Source organism: Amblyomma maculatum, chromosome 3 (genome assembly GCF_055883805.1).
Source record: "Amblyomma maculatum isolate TAMU_Amacu chromosome 3, ASM5588380v1, whole genome shotgun sequence".
Taxonomy (NCBI): Eukaryota; Metazoa; Arthropoda; class Arachnida; order Ixodida; family Ixodidae; genus Amblyomma; species Amblyomma maculatum.
In genome coordinates this window covers 115948694-115969927 of record NC_139346.1, presented here as the reverse complement: position 1 = coordinate 115969927, position 21234 = coordinate 115948694, and the positions used below count along the sequence as shown (strand labels likewise).

Genomic DNA, 21234 nt, shown 5'->3' with positions numbered 1-21234 from the left:
CTGCAATCTTGTGCACTGCGGAGAAGACAGTCCACCATAATGCGTAGGTAAGATGACAAACGGCGCTGCTTTTCCTCTTCGCTCGCAGTATACACCCCGGCAGGTTTTTTTATTGCGAATTTACTGCCAAAGTCAGGCGAGAGAGTGAACCCTGTCTAGCAATAGCATAGCATAGCAATGCAAGAAGCTATCACACGGGATTCGTCCCGACGTATTGTTTGTGAGAATCGTATAAGAAACCCCGTAGCTGTCACCGCTTTTTTATTAGCCGGCAATGCTGTGTGCACAACTGCCAAGCTCTCGCGCTGTATATTGCATCAAATTGCAACGCTCCTGATTGCTTGTTGTACGTAGGAGACGATGTCACTAATGAACTTAGCCCACATTCGAACATTGGTTGGCCAATGAATCCCGATATATGACTACGCATTTCTAACCTTGAAGTTTGATAGGAGTGCATGAATGTTCGAATTCTAATTCTAGCTCAAAACTTGACGTGGCCTGCCTCAACATTTGTCTGTACCACCTCCATTACGGTCCATAAAGGTTGATATCAGGATGGGCAGTCAAGAGTTTTGAGCTTTCGCAGGATGCTGTGCTATTTGGTGACCTCAAACCTTTGATATCTAAATTGCTGCCATTATGTCTGACAGACACTGAACATTGTCATTTGCATTTGCAACCGGGCAACAAAGCGTGCAATAAAAATCACCTGAAAGTTTGGGCACCGATTCTAAAACAAGGGCGCACAGGTAAACAATGAGTCACCTACTATTCTCCCTCAAACGTCTGACGTAATTAATCAACACCAGTGATTCTGGTATTTATAACCTCCAAGTAATTTTAACTAACTTCATACACCGAGTTGAAGAGTGTGCTGTTCATGGTGACCAAGCTCTGGAACACACACACTCTCCGTGTTTGCTTCCTCGGTGTCTTGATATCTGCTATTTTCTGCCTCTCCTTTCATAGGATCTAATTAGGGACGAACACAGCGGCGGATATCTCGTCGACAAGACACCCGTGGATAACCATGCCGCAACTTCGACAGCTGATCTTTTATTATTTTTCGATATAAAATGATTTACTTCCACTGGCATCAATCGTCAAGTTGTCTTGTATTTAGCACACCTGCTTGCGAAGAAATATTACTTTTACTGCATACTATCATCCGCAAAAGTTGTGTATTCTACCCTTCATATCGTGGCTCACTGTTTTTGAGGCATCCGTAGGTATTTTTACCATGCCGAAGGGCAAGAAGACAAGGCACAAAATCAAGGAGCAATCAGGTACTTTCCGACATGGCTTGGACAAATGTGGTTACATACTCGCCTCTCTTGAGAACAGGCATTTTCTGAAAGCGGCGCATCAATGCAATATAATCAAAGCAAGAATGGTATGCACCTTTTTTTTTGCGCTCGAAAAACATATGGCCTTCTGTGCGTTCCCTCTCGGCCCGCAGCAGAGAGTTTAGTGGCACGCTATTTGCCCCATCTGCAGGGCAGGAAGCGGGTAAGAGCCCGCTGAATGCTGTAGATGTGCCCACTATTTGTGGAGCTCAGACGGTTAGTCAGCAACCGAAAATAACTTGCGAGAGAGTTTGTACTTTAACTTCTTTGGGTAACTTGGCAATTTATTTTCTTGCACGTATATTCCCCCTTTCTAGAATTTTTGGCTGTACGTTTACCGTATATTATCGGTGGATTCTTCTTGTAGGCATCTGTGTATACTTAAGTGAAATTGGGTAGCCCACAGGGTGTCATCATCCCCATCACAATCATCATCATCATCAGCCTGACTATATCCACTGCAGGGCGAAGGCCTTTCCTATATTTCTCCAATTAACCCGGTTCTGTGCCAGCTGCATCCACCGGACCCCTGTGAACTTCTTAACCTCATCCGCCCGCCTAACTTTCTGCCGCCCCCTGCTACGCCTTCCTTCCCTTGGAATCCAGTTTGTTACCCTAAGCGACCATCAGTTATCCTCTCTTCGCACTACATGTCCTGCCTATGCCCATTTCGTCTTCTTGATTTCCAGTAGAATGTCAGTAACCTGAGTTATTTCTCTCGTCCACTCTGCGCACTTCCTATCTCTTAATGGTATACCCCTACCATTTTTCGTTCCATAGCCATCTGCGTTGTCCTCAACTTAAGTGGAACCCTCTTGGTTAGCCTACACTTTCAGCCCCATAGGTGAGTACAGGTAAAATGCAACTGTTGTATACTTTCATCTTGAGCGATACCGGTAAGCTGTTAGTCATACTCTGCGAGTGCTTGCCAAATGCGCTCCACCCCGATCTTATTTTTCTGGCTATTTCCTTTCCATGGTCCGCATCTGCGGTTGCTACCTGTCCTAAGTAGACATATTCGCCTACTACTTCCAGTGCTTCGCTACCTAAAGTAAACTGCTGTTCTTTCCCACGGGGTGTGGCGGTCATTTAATTTAAGATACTCTTTGCTCTTAGAGTTTTTGCTGGCGGGGTAACTACACAAATTTGGCGCGTGGGAACAAGAGAGCTTTTTGTTGAGCGTGGCCATGGTTTTAATTCGAGTCATCAGCGAAATTGTTCGCGTTTGTGCCTTCCTGTACAAAGCTACCGGCATACATTGGGAAATCTGAGCTCACTTCCGGTCTGAGGAAACGAATTATTATCGCAGTCTTTTATTCTCAAGAAAGAACTATACAGTAATCGACTTTTATTCTTTTATATAAATCTGAAAAAACGTATGGTTTTATATCGAACATACATCCTTCCATTCTGCTGTTTCCTAGAAGAGCAATATAGGGCGAAAAATGTAGGTTGTTGGATCCACTCGCCGATATGTCTTGTATTTCTAGCTTCTTAGAACTAACAACGCAAAAACGCAACTAAAAGGCTTTGATATGTTGACGTTTTATTCCCTCATAAATAAGCAATAAACCTCAACTCTTTGCTGGCGCATGATGACCTAAGCTTATGCGCAAGAATATCAAACACAAACACAAATATACATTTTCAATTGCCTTGATGTAATTGCTAAAACCTCAAGAGGTGGAAGTCGAGAGAGAGAGAAAAAAATTTATTATGAGCAGGCGTGAAATATTCAGCCCTAGGTGGGCAGCCTCCTCCGTCCAGGAAGCCGTGGACCCGAGTCATCTCCCGAGTCCGGCTGAAAAGACTACTCTGATCCTCCAGGCTGGGTCTTGACAGCAGTCTCCCACTGCTCTTTAGTTACGGCCATGGTGTTTATAGCGCCATTTGGTTCCTTGCATCCCCACACCATATGTTGTAGGGTGTTTGGTACGTTGCAAAATGCGCATTCGTATCTGTAGGTGGTGGGCAAGATTCTGTGTATTAAGGTGCCGTGGACGTGGCCGTTGGTTTGGATTTTTTGGAGGGGGGCTGCTTCTTCTCTGGTTAGTTTCTTGTGGAGTGGGGAATATCTTTTTCTATCAAGTCCGTAATGCAGGAGGATGTCAGTATATTTCTTGGGTACCTCATGTGTGCTCCGAAACCCTTCTGGACGTGGTGCCCGGTTAGCATATCCTCGGGCTGAGGCGTTGGTGGCCTCGTTTCCTTCCAAGTGAGTGTGTCCCGGAGTCCATATGATGTAGTTATCTGGGAGGTGATAAGTTGTGGTGCAACGGAGGATATGAAGTGCTATGCTGGAAATTCTTCCCTTTTGGTAGTTTCTGCATGCAGACTGTGAATCAGTGAGAATGACGACGTGTTCTTTGCTCGTCGAGACCGCCAATGCAATTGCGGCCTCTTCGGCTGCGTCAGTGTCATTTGTTGGAATAGTTGCAGAGGTATTTTCTGCAAATGTGGAATCCATGACGCTAATGGAGTGGGCTTGTCTTCCCGGGTATTTTGCTGCATCAGCGTATCTCGTTTCCGGATTTGTTAAGTGCGCTTTGCTCAAGGCCCGAACTCTTGCCAGGCACCGGTCTTTGTTGCATGTAGGATGCCTATTTCGCGGAATGGGGGCTACGGTGATGCATGAGCAGATTTCGTCCGAGATGCGCTGCTTGGTTTTTATTTGTTCTAAGCCCTCTTTGTATCCCAGTTTTTTGGGGGTTGCACGTCCAGTTTCTGGTAGTTTTAAGCCTTCCAATGGTTTACTTTGTGGGCCTCTGCCAGCTTCTCCTACGTGTTAAGAAGGCCGAGGTGGAGGAGACGTTGCGTTGATGCACGTTCAGATATACCTATGGCGATTTTGATGACTTTACATATGAGAGCATTGACTTTTTCCACTTCTGCTTTTTTTAGATCTAAATATGGTGTTCCGTATGTTACGCGGCTGATGATGAGAGCCTGGATGATTTGGACGGTACCTTGTTCTTTCATATCGTGTTTTTTGCTGGCCACGCGGCGACCACGTGCGCCACTTGAGTAACAGTAGCCTGAAGTCTTGGAAGTGTTGCAGACCCTGATCTATCTTTCGGGATGTTTAGGCCAAGAATGCGAAGAGAGTCGCCTTGAGGGATAGGGGTTCCGTCAAGAAAGATTTTCGGATCAGGAATGTCATTTTTTGGTGGTCTTTCTCGGGTTCTGGCCTTAAGAACCAGTCTCGAACAATAAGGCAGCTGTTCTTCAAAAGGCGCTAAACGGCTTGGCCGAGGTGCGTACCCTTAAAAAGACGGAAAAGGTGTGGCCACCATTTGTGGCACTGTTTTGAGTCCATAGTCTGTTTCAATATATAGTTTGTTTCAAAGCCAAACCATTTACCACGTTTTATTTTGTGAACACATCAACTACGAGATTAGGCAGTTTTACCCGCTGGAAAATAGAAAGATCGAAAAAAAGGTTTCTTTTAGACGTCAATAAATTGAGCACTAATGTCCATTTTTTTACTTTGAAGCAACCTCATCCTTTATGAAAACAACAGTGCCGATGAACGAATACATATTTGCTTCATTTATATGCACAAATAACGCCACTTCTGTAGAAGGCACGAAAGGGTTAGTCAAGGGTATTCATGGTAATTTTCAATCACCTACTGACAATATCTGTTTACTCATGGAAATAGTTAATTAAAATAAGTTGTAAAGAGAGTCGCCAATACGGCAAGTGGCATGAGAGAGGTCAGTCTGATGCAAACCGTTGACTTATTCATGTGCCACACAACCTACGTGGCCGCCTTCCGCAATCGTTACAAGGCAGATAGCAAAATTGGCGTGAATATATGAAGGGTATACAAGACGGCGACCAGATTTCAGACTCGACTATCACAGAGCTCCTGCTCGAGAATTAGGAATCCACAACACTGAACGACCATGCTGAACCGCTGCATATATTGCAGCAAAAAAAGACAGACGATCACCGTAACTGGACGATATATATTCGGGCAACCTGCTTGGCAATAGCTACTACCACGGACACGGCGAAAAAGCAGTCATCCCGGGGAACGTCAGGGACGGCATTCGAGTAGCAAAAGACCCAAGAAACGTACGCCGAATGTGTAATCAAGACAGCAGACAGGCAGAGCCAAGGCCCTACTGCGATTCTAAAAAAAGAGATGTTTCTAAATGTAAAAGTTGCGGCCAAAAAGGCACGCTAGATCATATAATAAGGCAATGCGCCGATTCCCCAGGCGTCGGCATTAACATTGATAGTAGAGAAGCCTGGGAGGTTTGGCTGCGGAGCGGAGATCCCACCGTTCAGCGGCACGCGACCCGCCTGGCGGCTGAGGCCGTGAAGAGTGCTTGTAACCTCACCTGACTTCAGCCTACGGGGCCTGCGTGGCGGGGGCGGGAGATGAAGGGCTCCTTTTCGGTGGAAATAAAGTTTTCATTCATTCATTTTTTCATTCATTCATTCATTCATTCATTCATTCATTCATTCATTCATTCATTCATTCATTCATTCATTCATTCATTCATTCATTCATTCATTCATTACAAGGTTTGGGACCGGTAAGTAATGCCGTGCGCGTAACAAGGCATCGCCGAAGCTTTTCGCTTCTGATATCCGTGCTTAACCGAGCTAAGCCCCAGCCAATTTTTCTTCAACCAGATGAGAAGGCTCACCAGTCCCAGCCCCGGTACGCAGGCCTAAGGGACGGGAGCCGGGACCGCCGTGATCAGAAGGAGGTAAATAGATGTTGGTTCTTCGCGGCTTCTTTCGCCAGGCGAATGGCTTAGTTTTGTGGAGCAGGGACCTCGCTCCGTAGTAGGGCAGGGCTTCCCACGCTTTTCTACAATTTATGCTGCTTTAGCCCCTGGGGAGCTAGCAATTCCCATATGCCCGAGGAACCCTCTCTCCACACAGTGATTGCATTTATCCTTTTTTATATCGTCCACAGCGGGTTTTCAAAGTTCCCAGCTTGCAGGCGCCGCCATGCGATTGCCTCCCTATTGTTTTGACAGAAAAGCAGGCTTTAATCATTTTCCGCTTCAGAAACATCATGCTGCCCCGCCGCGGTAGTACAATGCTAAGACGTCCGACTAATGTGCCGGAGTTCCCGTGTTCGATCCAGACCCCCGGCGGCTGCATTTCGATGGCGGCGAAATGGAGAGGCGTGCGTATGCTGTGCGATGCCAGTGCATGTCAAAGATTTCCAGGTGGTCTAAATTGCTCCGTAGCCCTTCACTACGGCTCCCCTTTCTCTATTTCTGCTTTCACTTCCGCCTCGATCCCTTCCCTTAAAGGGGTCGTGAAACGAAAATGTAGCTGCCCAGCTGTAATTTTCCTTGCTTCAGTAAACATTAGGCACGCTGATTCCAAAATACCTCGCCGAAATATTGCTTATGGATTTAATAATACCGTTCTGAAATCACAGCTTTTTTGCGTCCCTGAAGCGACCATGCGACCCTGTAGGCCGGAATTATAAGTATTCACCTACGTCATGTTTAGCCGTTTGGAAACGCAGATATTAATCGTCGTTGTCTTAAAATAATAGGCTCCTGTTAAAGTTAAAAAATAAGAAAATAGTATATCAACTATTCGCTCGCGCAAACGCATTTCTTCAACAATCTGCCCACGTTACTGTCACGTGACGCGTGGTCGGCGGCGGCGGCGGAGGATGGGTGTCGTCTGCTTCTCGCTGCGCGCTGGAGCAGAGCGAGAGACGACGCTCAAGTTCAGATTTTCTCCGCCGGGTACTCCAAATGACAATGGTTCTAATCTCATTTGTCGTTATTTTTTTTTGTGAACATTCCTGATGGAGTGCAACAACGTCTTGAGCAGTTTCATACCACCGGTACAACTTACCAGGTCAAAACATCGCTGCATACACCTTACTAAGTGCTGGTTGTGCGGCGGCTGCTGTAACTTTTTTTTTGTTCATTCTTGGCTTCATTAAAGATACGATGTAAATACAGTTTCAGGTCGAAGAAATCGATAAGTGTGTTCAATTCGTGTAGTGGCTGGAGTGTTTCAGGAGCGGGCGCCGCGGCACATACTCGTATATTGCTCGCCTCCGCGCTGCATCGTTGAGAATAGCGTGTCGAGCTTCGCTTTCTTTATTTTGGCTCGATGACCTGAACTATGGCACTGCACGGAAAGCCGGAAACAGAAAGAAAAACAGAAAAGGTAGGTACAATGTACTTGGGTGGCCCTATCACCCAACGCGTTGTCGCGTGCGTATGTGCTTCTTCGAGGCGCCGGGACGGGAAGTGATCGCGCATGCTACACACATGTTCGCAATTCTCTAAAAGCGTTTACCGGGTCCGCCAGCTGCACCGTGCCATTTCAAAAAAGAGCGGAGACCCCGTTCACCGGCACTCAAACATTGTAGTGCGGAAGAAAGCTAATGAGTTTTGCTCCCCCATCTTCCCGACGCCTCTTTCCTTATCTTTCTCAAAAACAAAAGAGTTGAAGGACCACCCTGCTTCCAACACCCTCGGGCTGGTAGCCGGCGCCCGTGCTCTATGCTCTCTGAAAGCGTGTTTTTCCGGGCAATATTCAAGCGTTGAAACAGACGAGACTCGTACTCCGTGCTGGTCTCGCGCTCGGCTCTTTCCGTGCGCCCGGAATCCACGCTCTTCCATGCAAATCTGTTTCTTCCGTCACTCGCTGCCTCTTCCATCGTATTTGCTATTCGCTCCTCTACGTTGTGGCCCCGTTAGCTTTTGTGGTTTTCGGCGCGTTGCGCGCGTGTGAGGAGTGGTCGCTATGCCATCCGTGTGTATTGTTAGACATTGCAGCACGAAGTACCGGAGCGGAAGTAACGTTCGGTTCCACAAGTTGCCCAGTCATCCCCAGCGAAAAGCCGCCTGGTTTCGAGCCATTAACCGCGATGGTCCCAGCGGTATGGGCACACTGACGGGGTTCGTGTGTACAGATCATTTTTTACCAGAAGATTATGAAATGAACCTCGATGTCGCTCGAATCCTCGGCATGGAAGTGAAGCACGCTCGCCTCCAGCCAGACGTTATACCGACGCAAAACCTTTGGCTTGGTACACCACCAAAAAAGCGGAGGAGGTCTGAGGTAAGTTCACATGATAGATGTCAACTTTGTTGCAATTTATACAAATCTTGCGGTTGCTAACAACTTTTCCTTTTCTTAGGAACTACTCGACTCGCAGTATGAAGTCTTGACCGCTGAGGAAGTGCAAACTTCGCCTCGAATGGTGGACAATTCAACGCAAACCACCAGAAGTGTCTCGAGTGCTTGCTGCCAAACTGTCGGCAGGGATGTACAAACGCGACGTAAGGTTTCCCTCTTAACAGTAGCATGCTTATTTTATTTCCATATTTAACAAGCAGAAGTCGTGTCATAATAATTAGGCCATAGTTTAACCACGGCCTAGCCTAGGGTGCTTCCAATCTTCACTATGGGAAAAGCAAGCAGACATTTGTTTTTCATATTGTCTAGTGGTATCAATGAATGCTAAAAAAATTCTGGGAGCGGCAGTCAGGTGGTGTCGATTACAACCTGTATAATGTTGGGGCAGAATGTTAGAACAGTTTTAAAGCCAGCGAAGAAAGCAATCATGCATTTCACATGCAGGGTGTGACAGACGATATCAAGCTTGACAGTAATGTACCTTTTACAAGCTGATAATGAGGCATTCATCTATGATATTTAGAGAAAATTTATCTAAAATATATTGTGCAACTAGATCAATGATATTGCATTTGCATAAACACATAGCACTTCACAGTGCATGTATTTTATTCTTATTTTTTCATCAACTTACAGATACACAGGTGAACTTCTATGTTTATTCAAGAAGAGATATGCAGGTGCAGAGAGATCTCAGGCAATCCACTGAAACATACCATGAGGCCAGCAACACTGCAAGTGCACCTACCCTTGCACCACATCTTTCTCTTCCTTTACCACCTTCCTCCAAAACAGGATCCTCAATTCCACTTGATCGAGCACTCTCTCCGATCACATTCATTCCAAGGCAAGCCTCTAGTCCTGTACAATCGGAAGCCTCAGACTTTGAAGAAGAGAAGGATAACATGGAGCACTCGGAATTCTTCCCATCATTTAACGAGAACTTCCTAGGGTAAAAATTGACTTTATGTGTGCCGCATGTTATTCTATTATGATCGTATGATTATCAGATCAATGACTTAGGAAAAACAATGGCACATAAGGGTGTGCATCTCTTTCATGAGCAGGGGGATCAGAGGCATCAGTGGGTTAGCATACCCAGCCCAAAGCACACGTAGCAAAAGTTTCCACTGCTAAACATTGAAGTCTTTAGTTCCATTCCTTCCGCTACGTTTTTCTATTTGTATGAGTACCATTTGTCTGTGCTTGCGTGACTGAACTGTGAATGTGTACATAGTATTTGTGCTCCTCATAAACCTCACTATGCATAAATATTCACCAAGCAGGTCTTGATCCATCAAATGCTTTCACAATATTCAGTGGCACAAGCAGCTGCCCAGACAGCATCAGTGTAACATTATAAAAATTCTTGAAGCTCTGTAAACGTGTGTTTACACTATTTAAAAGCAGAGTGCATGGTATGAAAAAATGTGCACTAAAACACCTTAGATGCAGTGCTGATTTGGGCAGCCCTTATATTTACTGCTGCTTTTAATCCTGTTAAATTCTAGCCTCCAATCAGCTCTGCAGAAAAATACTTCACAATTTCACGACCCGAACTTTGCATTTTTTCAGACTTGACTCCAGCACTGAGCAAGCCCTTCCTCAGGATGAGAGGAAGTTCATCGTGTTTGAAAGCTGCCTCAAGGAGCTGTTCACAGTATGTCGTGAACGCTATTCCTGTTGCAAAAGCGTAAGTTGTGTGACTGGGACTTTGCTGCAAGTACAGACAATGTGCGCGAACCACCACTGCCTTACATGGAAGAGCCAACCAATGATGAATGGCAAGCCAGCAGGCAACATGCTACTGTCAGCAGCCATGCTGTTCGCCGGCACCAGCCCCACCTCAGTGCTCCGAATGTTTGAGCACGTGAATGTGCAGGTGTTCACGCCACGATCATTTTTCAACTACCAGCGATGCTACCTGCTTCCTGCGATTGACAAGGTAGGACCAAGGTTGTGTGCTGCCAAATGAATTACTGAACCAATGCTTTACGATTAGAGTTATTCCAGCTTATGCAGTAAAGCCATCACCACAAGCAAAAGAATTTAGCAACTGGATCATATGACTATACAAGAAATGATTCAGAAGGTGGTTGGATACACTGAACTCCCATTAAATTTCAGGATGTGCAGCCAGTTATTCGTTTTTTTTTTGTTTTTCAATGTTATTGAACAACATATAATAGCCTAATCCCCTTTGGGTGGAAAACCTGCATCTGCCCATGTGCCTGTAAATATGAGAATGCTTCTTAAAAGACACCAATTTGTTCATATATGTGTTCATGTAATATCTGGTCAGTGAAAAAACCCTCTTCTCACACCAGATCTGGCAACAGCAGCAGCAGGAGTTGTTTCGCCAGTTGCAAGGTTGCAATGTTGACCTGGCTGGTGATGGACGCTGCGATTCCCCAGGGTTTTCGGCAAAATGTATGACATACTCACTGCATGTCGCCCAACTGAACAAAATTCTCCATTTCGAGCAAGTGCAAGTTGGGGAGGTAGGTCAGAGCAATTGTAACAAAGTGGCTTTATGTGACTGTGCATTTTTTTCCCACAAAAGTGTGCAGCTGTCAAATCAAGCACCTTGATGGAAAAACATGCCTTTGTGAAGAGCCTGACTATGGTAAAGGAACAGGGGCTCAATGTGAAATCCATAACAACAGACCGGCACGTCCAAGTCACAAAGCACATGCAGACCAAGGAGCCCACCATCAAGCACTACTTTGATGCTTGGCACATCTCAAAAGGTAAAACTGAGTATAAAAAGACTTCCTCCATGATGTATTGCAAAATGCGGCTACATGCTATATTAAATTTTGTTGGATTCCGTGGTGGTATTTAACCATGAGGAGACCAATATCATAAGGAAGTTAGTAGCAAAGGGAGGGTCAGAAGTTGAAAGCACGAGGAGAAGCAAAGGCAGTGTTTGTTTTTTTGGTTGTCTGACATAAATGATGATGAGGGATATGGATGCCATACATGCACTGATACATGCAGATTGCAGCTAGGGACACAGAATTAGGTGTTTCTATCCAACTAATTGCATGTCAAAAATAATTTGTAATTTTTATCACCTACCCAGAGACCCTCCTTAAGCATTACCTACAGCAATTAACATATGTACAACTGATTAATATCCATTTATTACAATTTGGTTCTAGGCATAAAAAAAAAGCTGGCTGCCCATGCAAAACGAGCTGCATGCAGCATACTGGAGCTTTGGATTCAGCCAGCCAGCAATCACCTTCACTGGTGTGCTGCCATGAGCGATGGCAACATCGATTTGCTGCGAGACATGTGGCAAAGCATGGAACGGCATGTCACAGATGTGCACTCAGACCACCCAGGGCTCTACACGCATTGTGCCCATGATTATCTTGGAGATAGGCAATGGCTTGTTCCAGGTCAGTATGCCGCTATTCGAAATCAAAATAAGTTTTTGCAGACCCCTCAATGTGCCTTTTATGTTGAATGTATGTTCTTGTAATCAAGCATGACTTGCGAAACGTTTAAAGTTTTGCCAAACAGCTGAGGTGCCCGATTTGAACTAGTGGTCAACCTTTCCAAAGCTACTATTTGTTACCTCAATGGATATACAACTATATTAATAATTATGAGAATTATGTGCACCTAAAATATGCAATTGTACTTCATTGTGGTGCCATTTGAAGAAGACTTATCCAGAATTTTTTTTTTAATATAGGGACACCTGCACACAACAGGTTTGTTGAGGTCGTCATGGCACCCCGTCTCGTTAAAGACATTGGGAAACTGACACCCAGCACACATACTTTCAGCTTGGAGGCCTTCCACAGCGTGCTTATAGGCTTTGCACCAAAGTCCATATGTTTCTCATCTGAGGGCATGCGTGCAAGGTAGGTGGTGAATGAGACCTGTCGAAAATTAACATTTGAAGAACTGTCGGATCGTCTGTTTTCAGAACACAGCTGGCAATACTCCATTTTAATGAGAATGCCAGCAAAGGACAAGCCACCACAGCTGAAGGCCTGTCTAAATGGAAAATAAAGAACCCAAAAGCAAGGAAGGGCACAGCCGTTGCCTGTCCTGTGAAAGTTGAGCCTACATATGGTAGGTAGTATGCTTAGCACTAGGAAAAAGAAAAGCACAGTTTTAATGTTAGGGATCTCAGATATGTAATGGCCAAATTTGTTACATCTTTTATATGGTATGTTCAATTAACCGTTTATTTTTCAGTCTGTACACTCCAGTTTAAAGGTGCAATGTGGCCGAGGATGTCCATATCTGTGACATGAAAGTTCTCAGCCACCTAGTGGCGTGAATACAAATAAAATTTATAAATTGGTGGCGCCTAGGACTATGGAACACTGACAGCAAGCCCTGATATGAAAATGGTCTTTGGCCACATTGCTTCATATGGTACATTACAGGCCTTGCTTTATATACCTGCATTACAATGTTAACTGTAATCTTTCATCTAACTCCCAATACTGGCTTTAGAATGAGGAGTCACCAGTGTTTTGGTGCCATATTCAACCAGAAATCAGAAATAACTCCATGTCATCTGAGAGTTCTAGTACAGGAGTTTTCATGCTAAGTACAGCGGCATGCAATCACCAATAAGAGGGCTTTGCTATGCATGCGTTTTCAGCATACTGTTGTAAGACTGATTAATGTGTGGTATATTTCAAAGGATAATGCTGACCCTTCATCACTTTTTGTTCTCTGCGATTGTCTGTTTTTTTTTGCACCTTTAAATATTCAGAAAGGATAACACTCATATATGCACTCCTGATTTGCAGACTATGTTGGCCTCCTCCTGGATGAGACGGCACGCTCCTGCGAACAGTGGACATCTTTTAGGGCTGCTTTTGCAGCAAACCCTTCGACTGCAGAACCCCCCCATGAGTCACTCTTTCCCGAGACCTTCCAAAGGTGAACTCGTGGCAGCTAGAAGGTCTAGGTTTGCCAGTGCCACGGGGAGCACCACCCTGTAATACAGGTGGGCATTCTCTAATACTACCAAGTCAGAAGTGTTGAAAGAAAGACATTTTAGTTTCAGGATAATTTATTGGCTGGCCACAAGTTCATTGTCTACAATGAAGCATGGCAGAAGTTAAAAATTTTCAGGTTGTAAGGCAGTTCACTTGGAGCAGAAAATCTTTATTCATGCTTCTTTGGTGCCTTACACCTAAATATGCAAACAAGTATATACAGCTGCACAATTATCATGATGTATTTCAGGTCATTACTCACCCATAAAAAATTCCATCTATCAAAACTGCAGGTGGAGTAGAGTGCACAAAATACATTCTAAGTGAGCCTACTTTCCCTCATATGCAATATCAGCACATTGAAAGCAAAACTATAACGTTAACAAGGTAGATGCAAATGCAATTTTATATAATTATCTACCAGAAATGGCTAGGCTGAAATCGGGCATGTTTAAACAACATTTCTGAAATAAAAGGGAAGATGGGTTCCTATGTGTTACTTCTTTGAAATGCCTTGGCACACTTTGCAGTCACTTGTCCTATTTGTGCATTGACCCTCTTGTGCACTCCTCGATCTGCGTAATATCTGGCTAATATGGACAGTTCTATCCAGAAAAATTGTAATGTGACTAGTATACAAATAACAAGTAACACATTATAGCCAGTGAGCATGATTTTTACTGCAACAAAACAAGCAATTTGTGTGAGAACGAATACTTCAAACCCCGTTTTTTGGTCCAGTGACTGGAATACATTTAGGTTTCATGAAGCTTTGCCCCTCCAAAATTAATGAGGCACTCTTTGCTTTCACTTGATTACGTAGCAAACAATATGAATAATCACTGACTGTGCTCTATTATATTTTTGAACCTTTCTTTACTTCAGCTGAAACTGAACTTGACTTTTACAGCTCTCACCACCTTATTTCAATTCCACTTTGTGGTTTACTGCCTCCTATTACATATGAAGCATATTGCCTTGCCACATGCACAAAAGGCACACATGACCAGTGTATCCATTACTTATTTGTCATCAACCACCTGCCTACCCAACACGCCAATGTTCGTTTAGTTGTGTGCCCCTCAGGAAAGGAAGTAATCAAAGAGGGTGCAGCCGATTTCATGCTGCTATTGCCTTACTTTCTTTTTCTGCCTTTGTCAGCCTTGTTTACTAAATCTGTGTACACAATGGACCTCCTTCATAAATGTTAAGTCAGCTTCGCCTCAATGCTGCATGACCCACTACTGGTGGAACAGCAATTTTTGGAAGCTATATTATAGCCACACTTCATGTGATCTACGCAGCAGAATAAGTTAACATAGTTTCCAAAGCAGCCCTACCTGCAGAGCAGCAATAAGCAATTTTAGCAGTTTAGCTTTGTTTAGAAAAGCGAAATTACAGAATGAGAAAAGGAATTTAAATTCAGTCAAATTGCATGTCTTGATTTTAGCACACAAATAAATCATTAATATCAAGGCAATAATTAGTGCAGCAGAATGAATGGACAAAGATCAGTCCCACAAAGTTTTATCAATTAGCAAGACATGACTGTAAACAAATTAGCCCAGAAGTTCTGATGAAGTATACCTATACAAAGTAATCAGGACAATAATGAAAATGGCAGTAGTGCAGGGCAATCAGATGTTCTGCTAGTAACGAAGAACGAAGTAAAGAGAGCTTTAGAACATATGAAAAGGGGGAAACCAGCTGCAAAAGATCAGGAAACTATACATTTATCGAAGGATGGTGGGGATTTCATGCTAGAAAAACTAGCCACCCCGCGCAATGCCTCAGGACCTCGATTGTAACAAAATCTTGGAAAAATGCTAATAATATTTTAGTCCATAAAAAAGGGGCGTCAAGGACTTGAAAAATTACAGACCAACCAGCCTACTATCCATTACGCACAAAGTATTTACTATAGTTATTGCTAATAGAATCAAGGCATTAGACTTCTATCAACCGAACGATCAGGCCTGCTTTAGTAAAGGCTATTCTGCTACAGAAAAACGATCAAATATAACCAAAACTTATACATAGCTCATAGATTATGACAAAGCTTTTGATTCAATTGAGACAGCAGCAGTAGACAAGCCATATGTGGAAGTACTGAAAGGATCTATAGTGGCTGCACAGCAACCATAGATCTCCATAAAGAAAGTAATAAAATTCTCATAAAGCAAGGTGTTAGATAAAGAGACACAATCTCCCCAGTGCTACTCATTGCTTGCTTAGATGGAGTATTGAGAGGGCTGGATTGGGAACAACAGTTAGGGATAAGGGTTAATGGAGGGTCTTTCAGTAATCTGAGTTTGTTGATGACATTGCCTTGCCGAGTAGCTTAGGTGAAGAATTACAAAGAACGATTAATGAAATAGGCAAAATAAAACAGTAGGGCTAAAATTAATATTCAGGAGACTAAAGTAATGTATGTACAACAACCTCGGAAAGGAAGTTTTTTGCGACAGGTAGCAAAACACTGGAAGTGGTAAGAAAATATGTCTGCTTAGGATAAGTAATATCAGCAGATCTGGATCATGAAAGGGAAATAAGGAAGAATCAGACTGGGCTAGAGTGCATTCAGCAGCAACTATCAAATCATGAATGGCAGGTTACCTATGTCCCTCAAGAAGAAGTTATGCAGCACCTGCTATCTTACCAGTACTTGCCTATGGGGCAGAAATGTGGAGGTTAACGAAAAGTTCAAATTAAATTGAGGACCACACAGAAATCTATGGAACGAAAAATGGTAGGTGTAACAGGAAGCGTGCCGAATGGGCAAGGGAATAGTCACTGACTTGTGTCTGACAATGGCAGATCCTGTAATGCAAAGGCATGATAACCAGTGTGTCACCCATATGGGTGACACACTGTATTCCAAGGGAAGGCAAGCATAGTAAAGGGCAGCAGAAAGGTGGGCAGATGAGGATGGAAAGTTTGTGGGGTAAAATGGATACCGGTGGGACAGGAATGGGCAACTTGGAGGCATACAGGTGAGGCCTTCTTTACCCTGCAGTGGGTGTAGTGAGGCTGGTGGTGGTGATGACTTCGCAAACCTTGTGCATACTGGAAAACAGTGTAACCTTCGGACGGAAATCTCTCCCTTATTTGGTTTACAGCACAGGCAGAGATGACCTTCCGGTGATTTCTGCCCAGGCGTCCCCAAAGCCAGTGTGCAAGCTGGCTGTAGCTGACGTAGCGGTACCTCCTGTTGACAAGAGAAGGAGCAATATTTATTTTTCACCATAGCAAAACAAAAGTCTGGTTTGGGGCTTTTACCATTGAGTTACTTAAGTTTCTGGCATCTGTGCAATTAATTATAATCTTGCAGGTTGTATGCTGTAAAATGCCATTCTGTGGCTTGGCTTTGTTTGTAGGGTTTAACATCTGGAAGAGACTCAGGCTAAGGGAGATGCTGCAGTGAAGGGCCCTGGGAATTTTGACCACCTGGGGTTCAACGTGCACTGACATCGCACAGCACACGGGCCCTTTGCTTTTCACTTCCATCAAAAAAGCGACCACCGCCTGCCGGGATTCGATCCCATATCCCTGGGCTCAGCAGTTGAGCCCCCTAACCATTCAACCACGGCGGCAGGGACAGTGCAATTCTCACTGTGGATTTATTCTTCCTGGCAGCATGGTGAAATCTGAATTTCGCTGCAGGTAACTGAGAGAAAATGTGAGGTAAGAAAAGTAATGCCTCAAGCAGTGCAGTTTTTGTCAGACAGAACATGGCAGTCATCTTGCACTTTGTATATTAGTATTGTGTCTGAGATAAATGTGGATGCCGCCATCCTCAGCATAGAAAGAAGTTTAGTGTGTGCAGATTGAGTCATTCTGTTTAAAGGAGCAAAGAGCACCTGGTCTGTTCCTGTCAATTCAGATGTTTCCCCACAACATTCCACACTGACAAACAACATTTTGGTGCTGAGGAAGGCTACAGTCTGTAAACACACTCAGTAGCAGCGCAACAAACGCGAGCATAGCAACCTGACTAAGCGACTTCTCAAGGCAGATGAAGGAGTTCAAAAGTTTCTCTGGTGCATCATGGACGACATGGTATTGCTGACTCAAGTTTTTTCAAGTGCAATGGTGCAATGGCATGACTGACCAAGTCAAGCAACATGTATACCTTCTTACGTTATGTGGAGCTGAGATTTAAATTTCACTTGTGCACCTCTGCAGCCAAAAATGCCAGACCAACTAAACCGTGTCAATATCACACAGGCACTGAAGATGCACTTTGACCTCCACTTATACAACATTTAGTCATGCTATGTTTCAACGTCGACGCCAACTGCCTAGAGAATCTATTACACAACTGCACTACACAATTTAGCTTCGAGTTGTAACTTCGGGATTTTGTCAACAGCAACGGCAGTAACCACGCAAGGCGCTGCGTCTACAACTACTACTGCTACAACTATTGTAATGAACGCTACATCGTTGCAGACAGATGTAATGCTGCGTGACAGGTTTGTTTCTGGCCTCGGTGACGAAAGCCTCCAGGATTAGCTGTTTGCACAGCATGACCTGACATACTTCAAGGCTCTCAACTTCGCCATTCATGTAAAAACTGTTAATCAAGCGTTTAAACTAAACAAAGCAGTAAGCAACACAGGCATCAGAAGTAATGGCAAGACTAACAAGAAGCAAGCACAATGCTGTTCGCACTGTGGCCACAGTACAAATCATGCAGGTTCGAGAGAGCAACATGCCATTACTGCTTAAATTCCAAGTCACACTGAGAAAGACAGCATTTCGATGCAGAAAAGTCTACCAGCAAAGAAACTACTTGGGGAAGTCAAGGACCTCACAGCCAGCAAAGAATGTCAAGTACAAAGCTTCGCACTCTGTTGGATCTGCACGTTGCAAAAAAACTGTGGTTCTCAATTTTCATGGCAAGTATGTGACTTCTGAAGTGTCTTCTTGCATAGTGATCAATAGTGCCACACTTTGATCCATTTGGACTGGAGACCAACCCCGCAAACGATGATGTACACTTGCACACCTGGTTTGGACAGGCACTGCAAGTAGTGGGAACAGCAACAGTTCCTGTCTGCTAAAGAAATGGAACATTCAAGCTTCCGCTGTTAGTGGTTAACTACTTCTTCATGATGACTGGCATTCGATACATAACGTCACATCCATACCAACCCCGTTACCAATGGACAAACTGAATGGTGTGTGTGGGGAAAGTGAAGAAACCTATGATATGAGATTCACAAGAACCAATAAACCTTGTAGTGGCAGCACTGCACAGTTCATTAAACAACAGGCATCAGTCCTGCAAATGTTTAGCTGTGAAATGCCGACACAATTTGACCACATAGTACCCACACCGGAGTAGCCTGGCATTGAAGAGAATTTGCACAAGAATTGCCAAATGGGTGCAGGAGGAAAGTAATGTCTGATAATTCCTTCCAGGAGTGAAATGGATGTCTAGAAATATAGTGAAGCTGGTGGGCCGACATTCTTAGCTGGTTCAGTGCTCTGAAAAGATGGTGCGGCATCATCTGGGCCAGATAAGGAAGTGCGGCCACAGTCAAGGTAAAAGACGAGGAGCAACAGCAACCCTTGCATGAGGAATTGAGCACAGTGAACGGCCTGTTGCTGCCAACACAGCAAGGGAACAAGTACCACGCAGATCGCAGCATCCAAGGTGACCATCACAGCAATATGGAGCTGCTATCTTAGAGGGGAGGGGTATTGTGCCTGAGATCAAGGTAGGCGATGCAATCATCAGTACAACACAAATATGTTTAGCGTGTAACCTATGTGTGAAGCAGGAATGTGCATACAGTTGTCCTGCTTGAAAGAGTAATAAACGTTAGGTCCATTCCTGTCAATGGCTGTCAAATGTTTCCTGACAACATGCCACACTGACACAACGCATAACCAACACGTAAGGAGGTAGCAGTGAAATTGTTTGTTTTCAGTGCCGAATTTTTGCACGTGCCAGCAATAGCAAGCGTTGCAAGACTACTATATGATGTAGTCTTTTTGTCAACTTCATTTTTTAACTTTAAAATGCCCATTGCTTACTCCCGCTGCGGAAGTTTCGTTAGGTTGTTACACTCAGAGAAATATTTTTGTTTTTTCAGAGAATCTTTTTTTAGAGCGCTTCAGCACATGTTAGATGCCGGAATCAAACCATTTGAGAGAGTTTACTGTGCATCTACTCAGATGCAAATTGTATGTACCATGCTCTGATCTGAGCATCTACAGATCAGTGGAAGGGGTGATAAAGGTTGCAATGAATTCAAATTATGTCTCGTACACTCTACCACATTGTCACCTAATGCAAGTTGGCAAAAAAAGTTAAAACTTTAGCAAATAAACCGCGTTTAGATGGTGACCGTAGGGGGGGGGGGGGCAGCTTACCTTGCCGTGTGAATTTCACTCCAAACAGTATCCTTTGAAATAAAATATTATATGTACCTATTTTATTGTGTCTTATGACCATTCTTATGTAATCATTTGTTCAACTTTTGCAACTGTTGAATATGCCTCCCCAACTAATAAAACAAGCTTGTGTGTGTGGACAGCAACTTTTTTTTTCTTGCGATTACCTCGCAACTAACTGTGTGCATGCTCTTCAACACATGATCGCAAGTTCAAATGATACATGTTACATTTCCTTGTTTACTGGTGCATGAAATAAAGCAAACCAGTCACCTGCATGGTAAAACGTCGCGCTGATGCGCACCTCCTACGGAGAAAAGGATAAAACTAACGATGCTGTGTTCGCGCTAACGTGCCGCGATGTCGACACTCACTGACACACGGCGCAAACACAACACAGACGCTTTTTTTTTCATTTTCGTAAGGGACACTGCCAATGATCGCAAGAACGTAACGCCGGAGTTCCAGATTTGTTTATATATATATCATTTATTTTTTCGTACAGCGTTTCCCGCGTGAGAAAACGAAAAACGGGCAGTCGCTTTTTCACGCTGTCGCCCTTTGAGCATGGTTATTACCTTGTGGCCTCGACGCGCAGCCCATGGTCAATAAGCGTTTCAAGTGCCACGGTCAGTACCACTTCATCGAGGCACAGCGTAAAAAAATGGGGGTGCTCCGTAATGCATCCAGACGGCTGCTTCCTAGTCGCCGCCGGGATCTCGCGGCAACAGATGCTTTCGAGGGCAGACGGCATCGGCACGCACCGCCCGCAGCTGCACCTGTTCGAATGTATCGGTTAGTGATTGCACTTTTCTTCAACGCCTGAAAGTAGGCTAGGTTACATGGCTCGAGCATCACATACCAATGCGTACTCCCGAGACGGTCGGGTTCGGGAGGCTGACGATCGGGACTTCTGCAAGGCGAAATGTTGCCGCGGCCTCTTGGCACGACTGCTGCTGGCCCGACGCAGGCTCCGTCTTCGCCTTCGCCTTCGCGGTTGTCGTCGTCGCTGTCGTCTGAACCTTCCCGATCTCGCACTCGTAAAGGTGCATCGGCATAAGGCTCAAAACCCAAGCACCGACTCCTTTCTAAAAGGCGACGCTGAAACTCTGGGAGGTCGGCCATTTTTTAGAAAACAGTATATCGCAGCAGAGCACGATTAGAACCCCTAGAATTACGCCGAGCTCGGTCAACTTCGGCTCAGCAGGCTCCGACAACAGGAGCTTCTCATTGGCGTAGCGCTATGACGCATCTGTTGAGTTGAGGAGGAATCGCGCTAGGAAACCGAAGTTCTGTTTTTGTCGCTATTAAATCAACGTGGGCGATGAAACGAATCGAGGTATATATATGATGCAGGACAA

The 21234-nt window shown here is 44.5% G+C and overlaps 1 protein-coding gene across 1 annotated transcript; it reads right to left on the bottom strand.

Annotated features, from left to right (window-relative positions):
* Positions 1–13251: 13251 nt before the first annotated feature.
* On the bottom strand, positions 13252–20998 carry LOC146195761 (P2X purinoceptor 7-like). Its single transcript, XM_084596856.1, has 4 exons — positions 20736–20998; positions 20452–20652; positions 16525–16676; positions 13252–13313 (listed from the first exon to the last, which is right to left on the bottom strand). The coding sequence occupies exons 1-4, from the start codon at positions 20996–20998 to the stop codon at positions 13252–13254; spliced, it is 678 nt and encodes a 225-aa protein (XP_084452982.1).
* Positions 20999–21234: the final 236 nt, after the last annotated feature.

Bases quoted from the DNA above. Each gene is read 5' to 3' on its own strand.
- LOC146195761 (XM_084596856.1), bottom strand. From the start codon at position 20,998: ATGGCCGACCTCCCAGAGTTTCAGCGTCGCCTTTTAGAAAGGAGTCGG. The intron at 20,653-20,735 runs GTATGTGATGCT...ACATTCGAACAG, and splicing joins CGTCTCGGGAGTACGCATTG to GTGCAGCTGCGGGCGGTGCG. The intron at 13,314-16,524 runs GTTTGCGAAGTC...CACTGTTCGCAG, and splicing joins TGTTTTCCAGTATGCACAAG to GAGCGTGCCGTCTCATCCAG.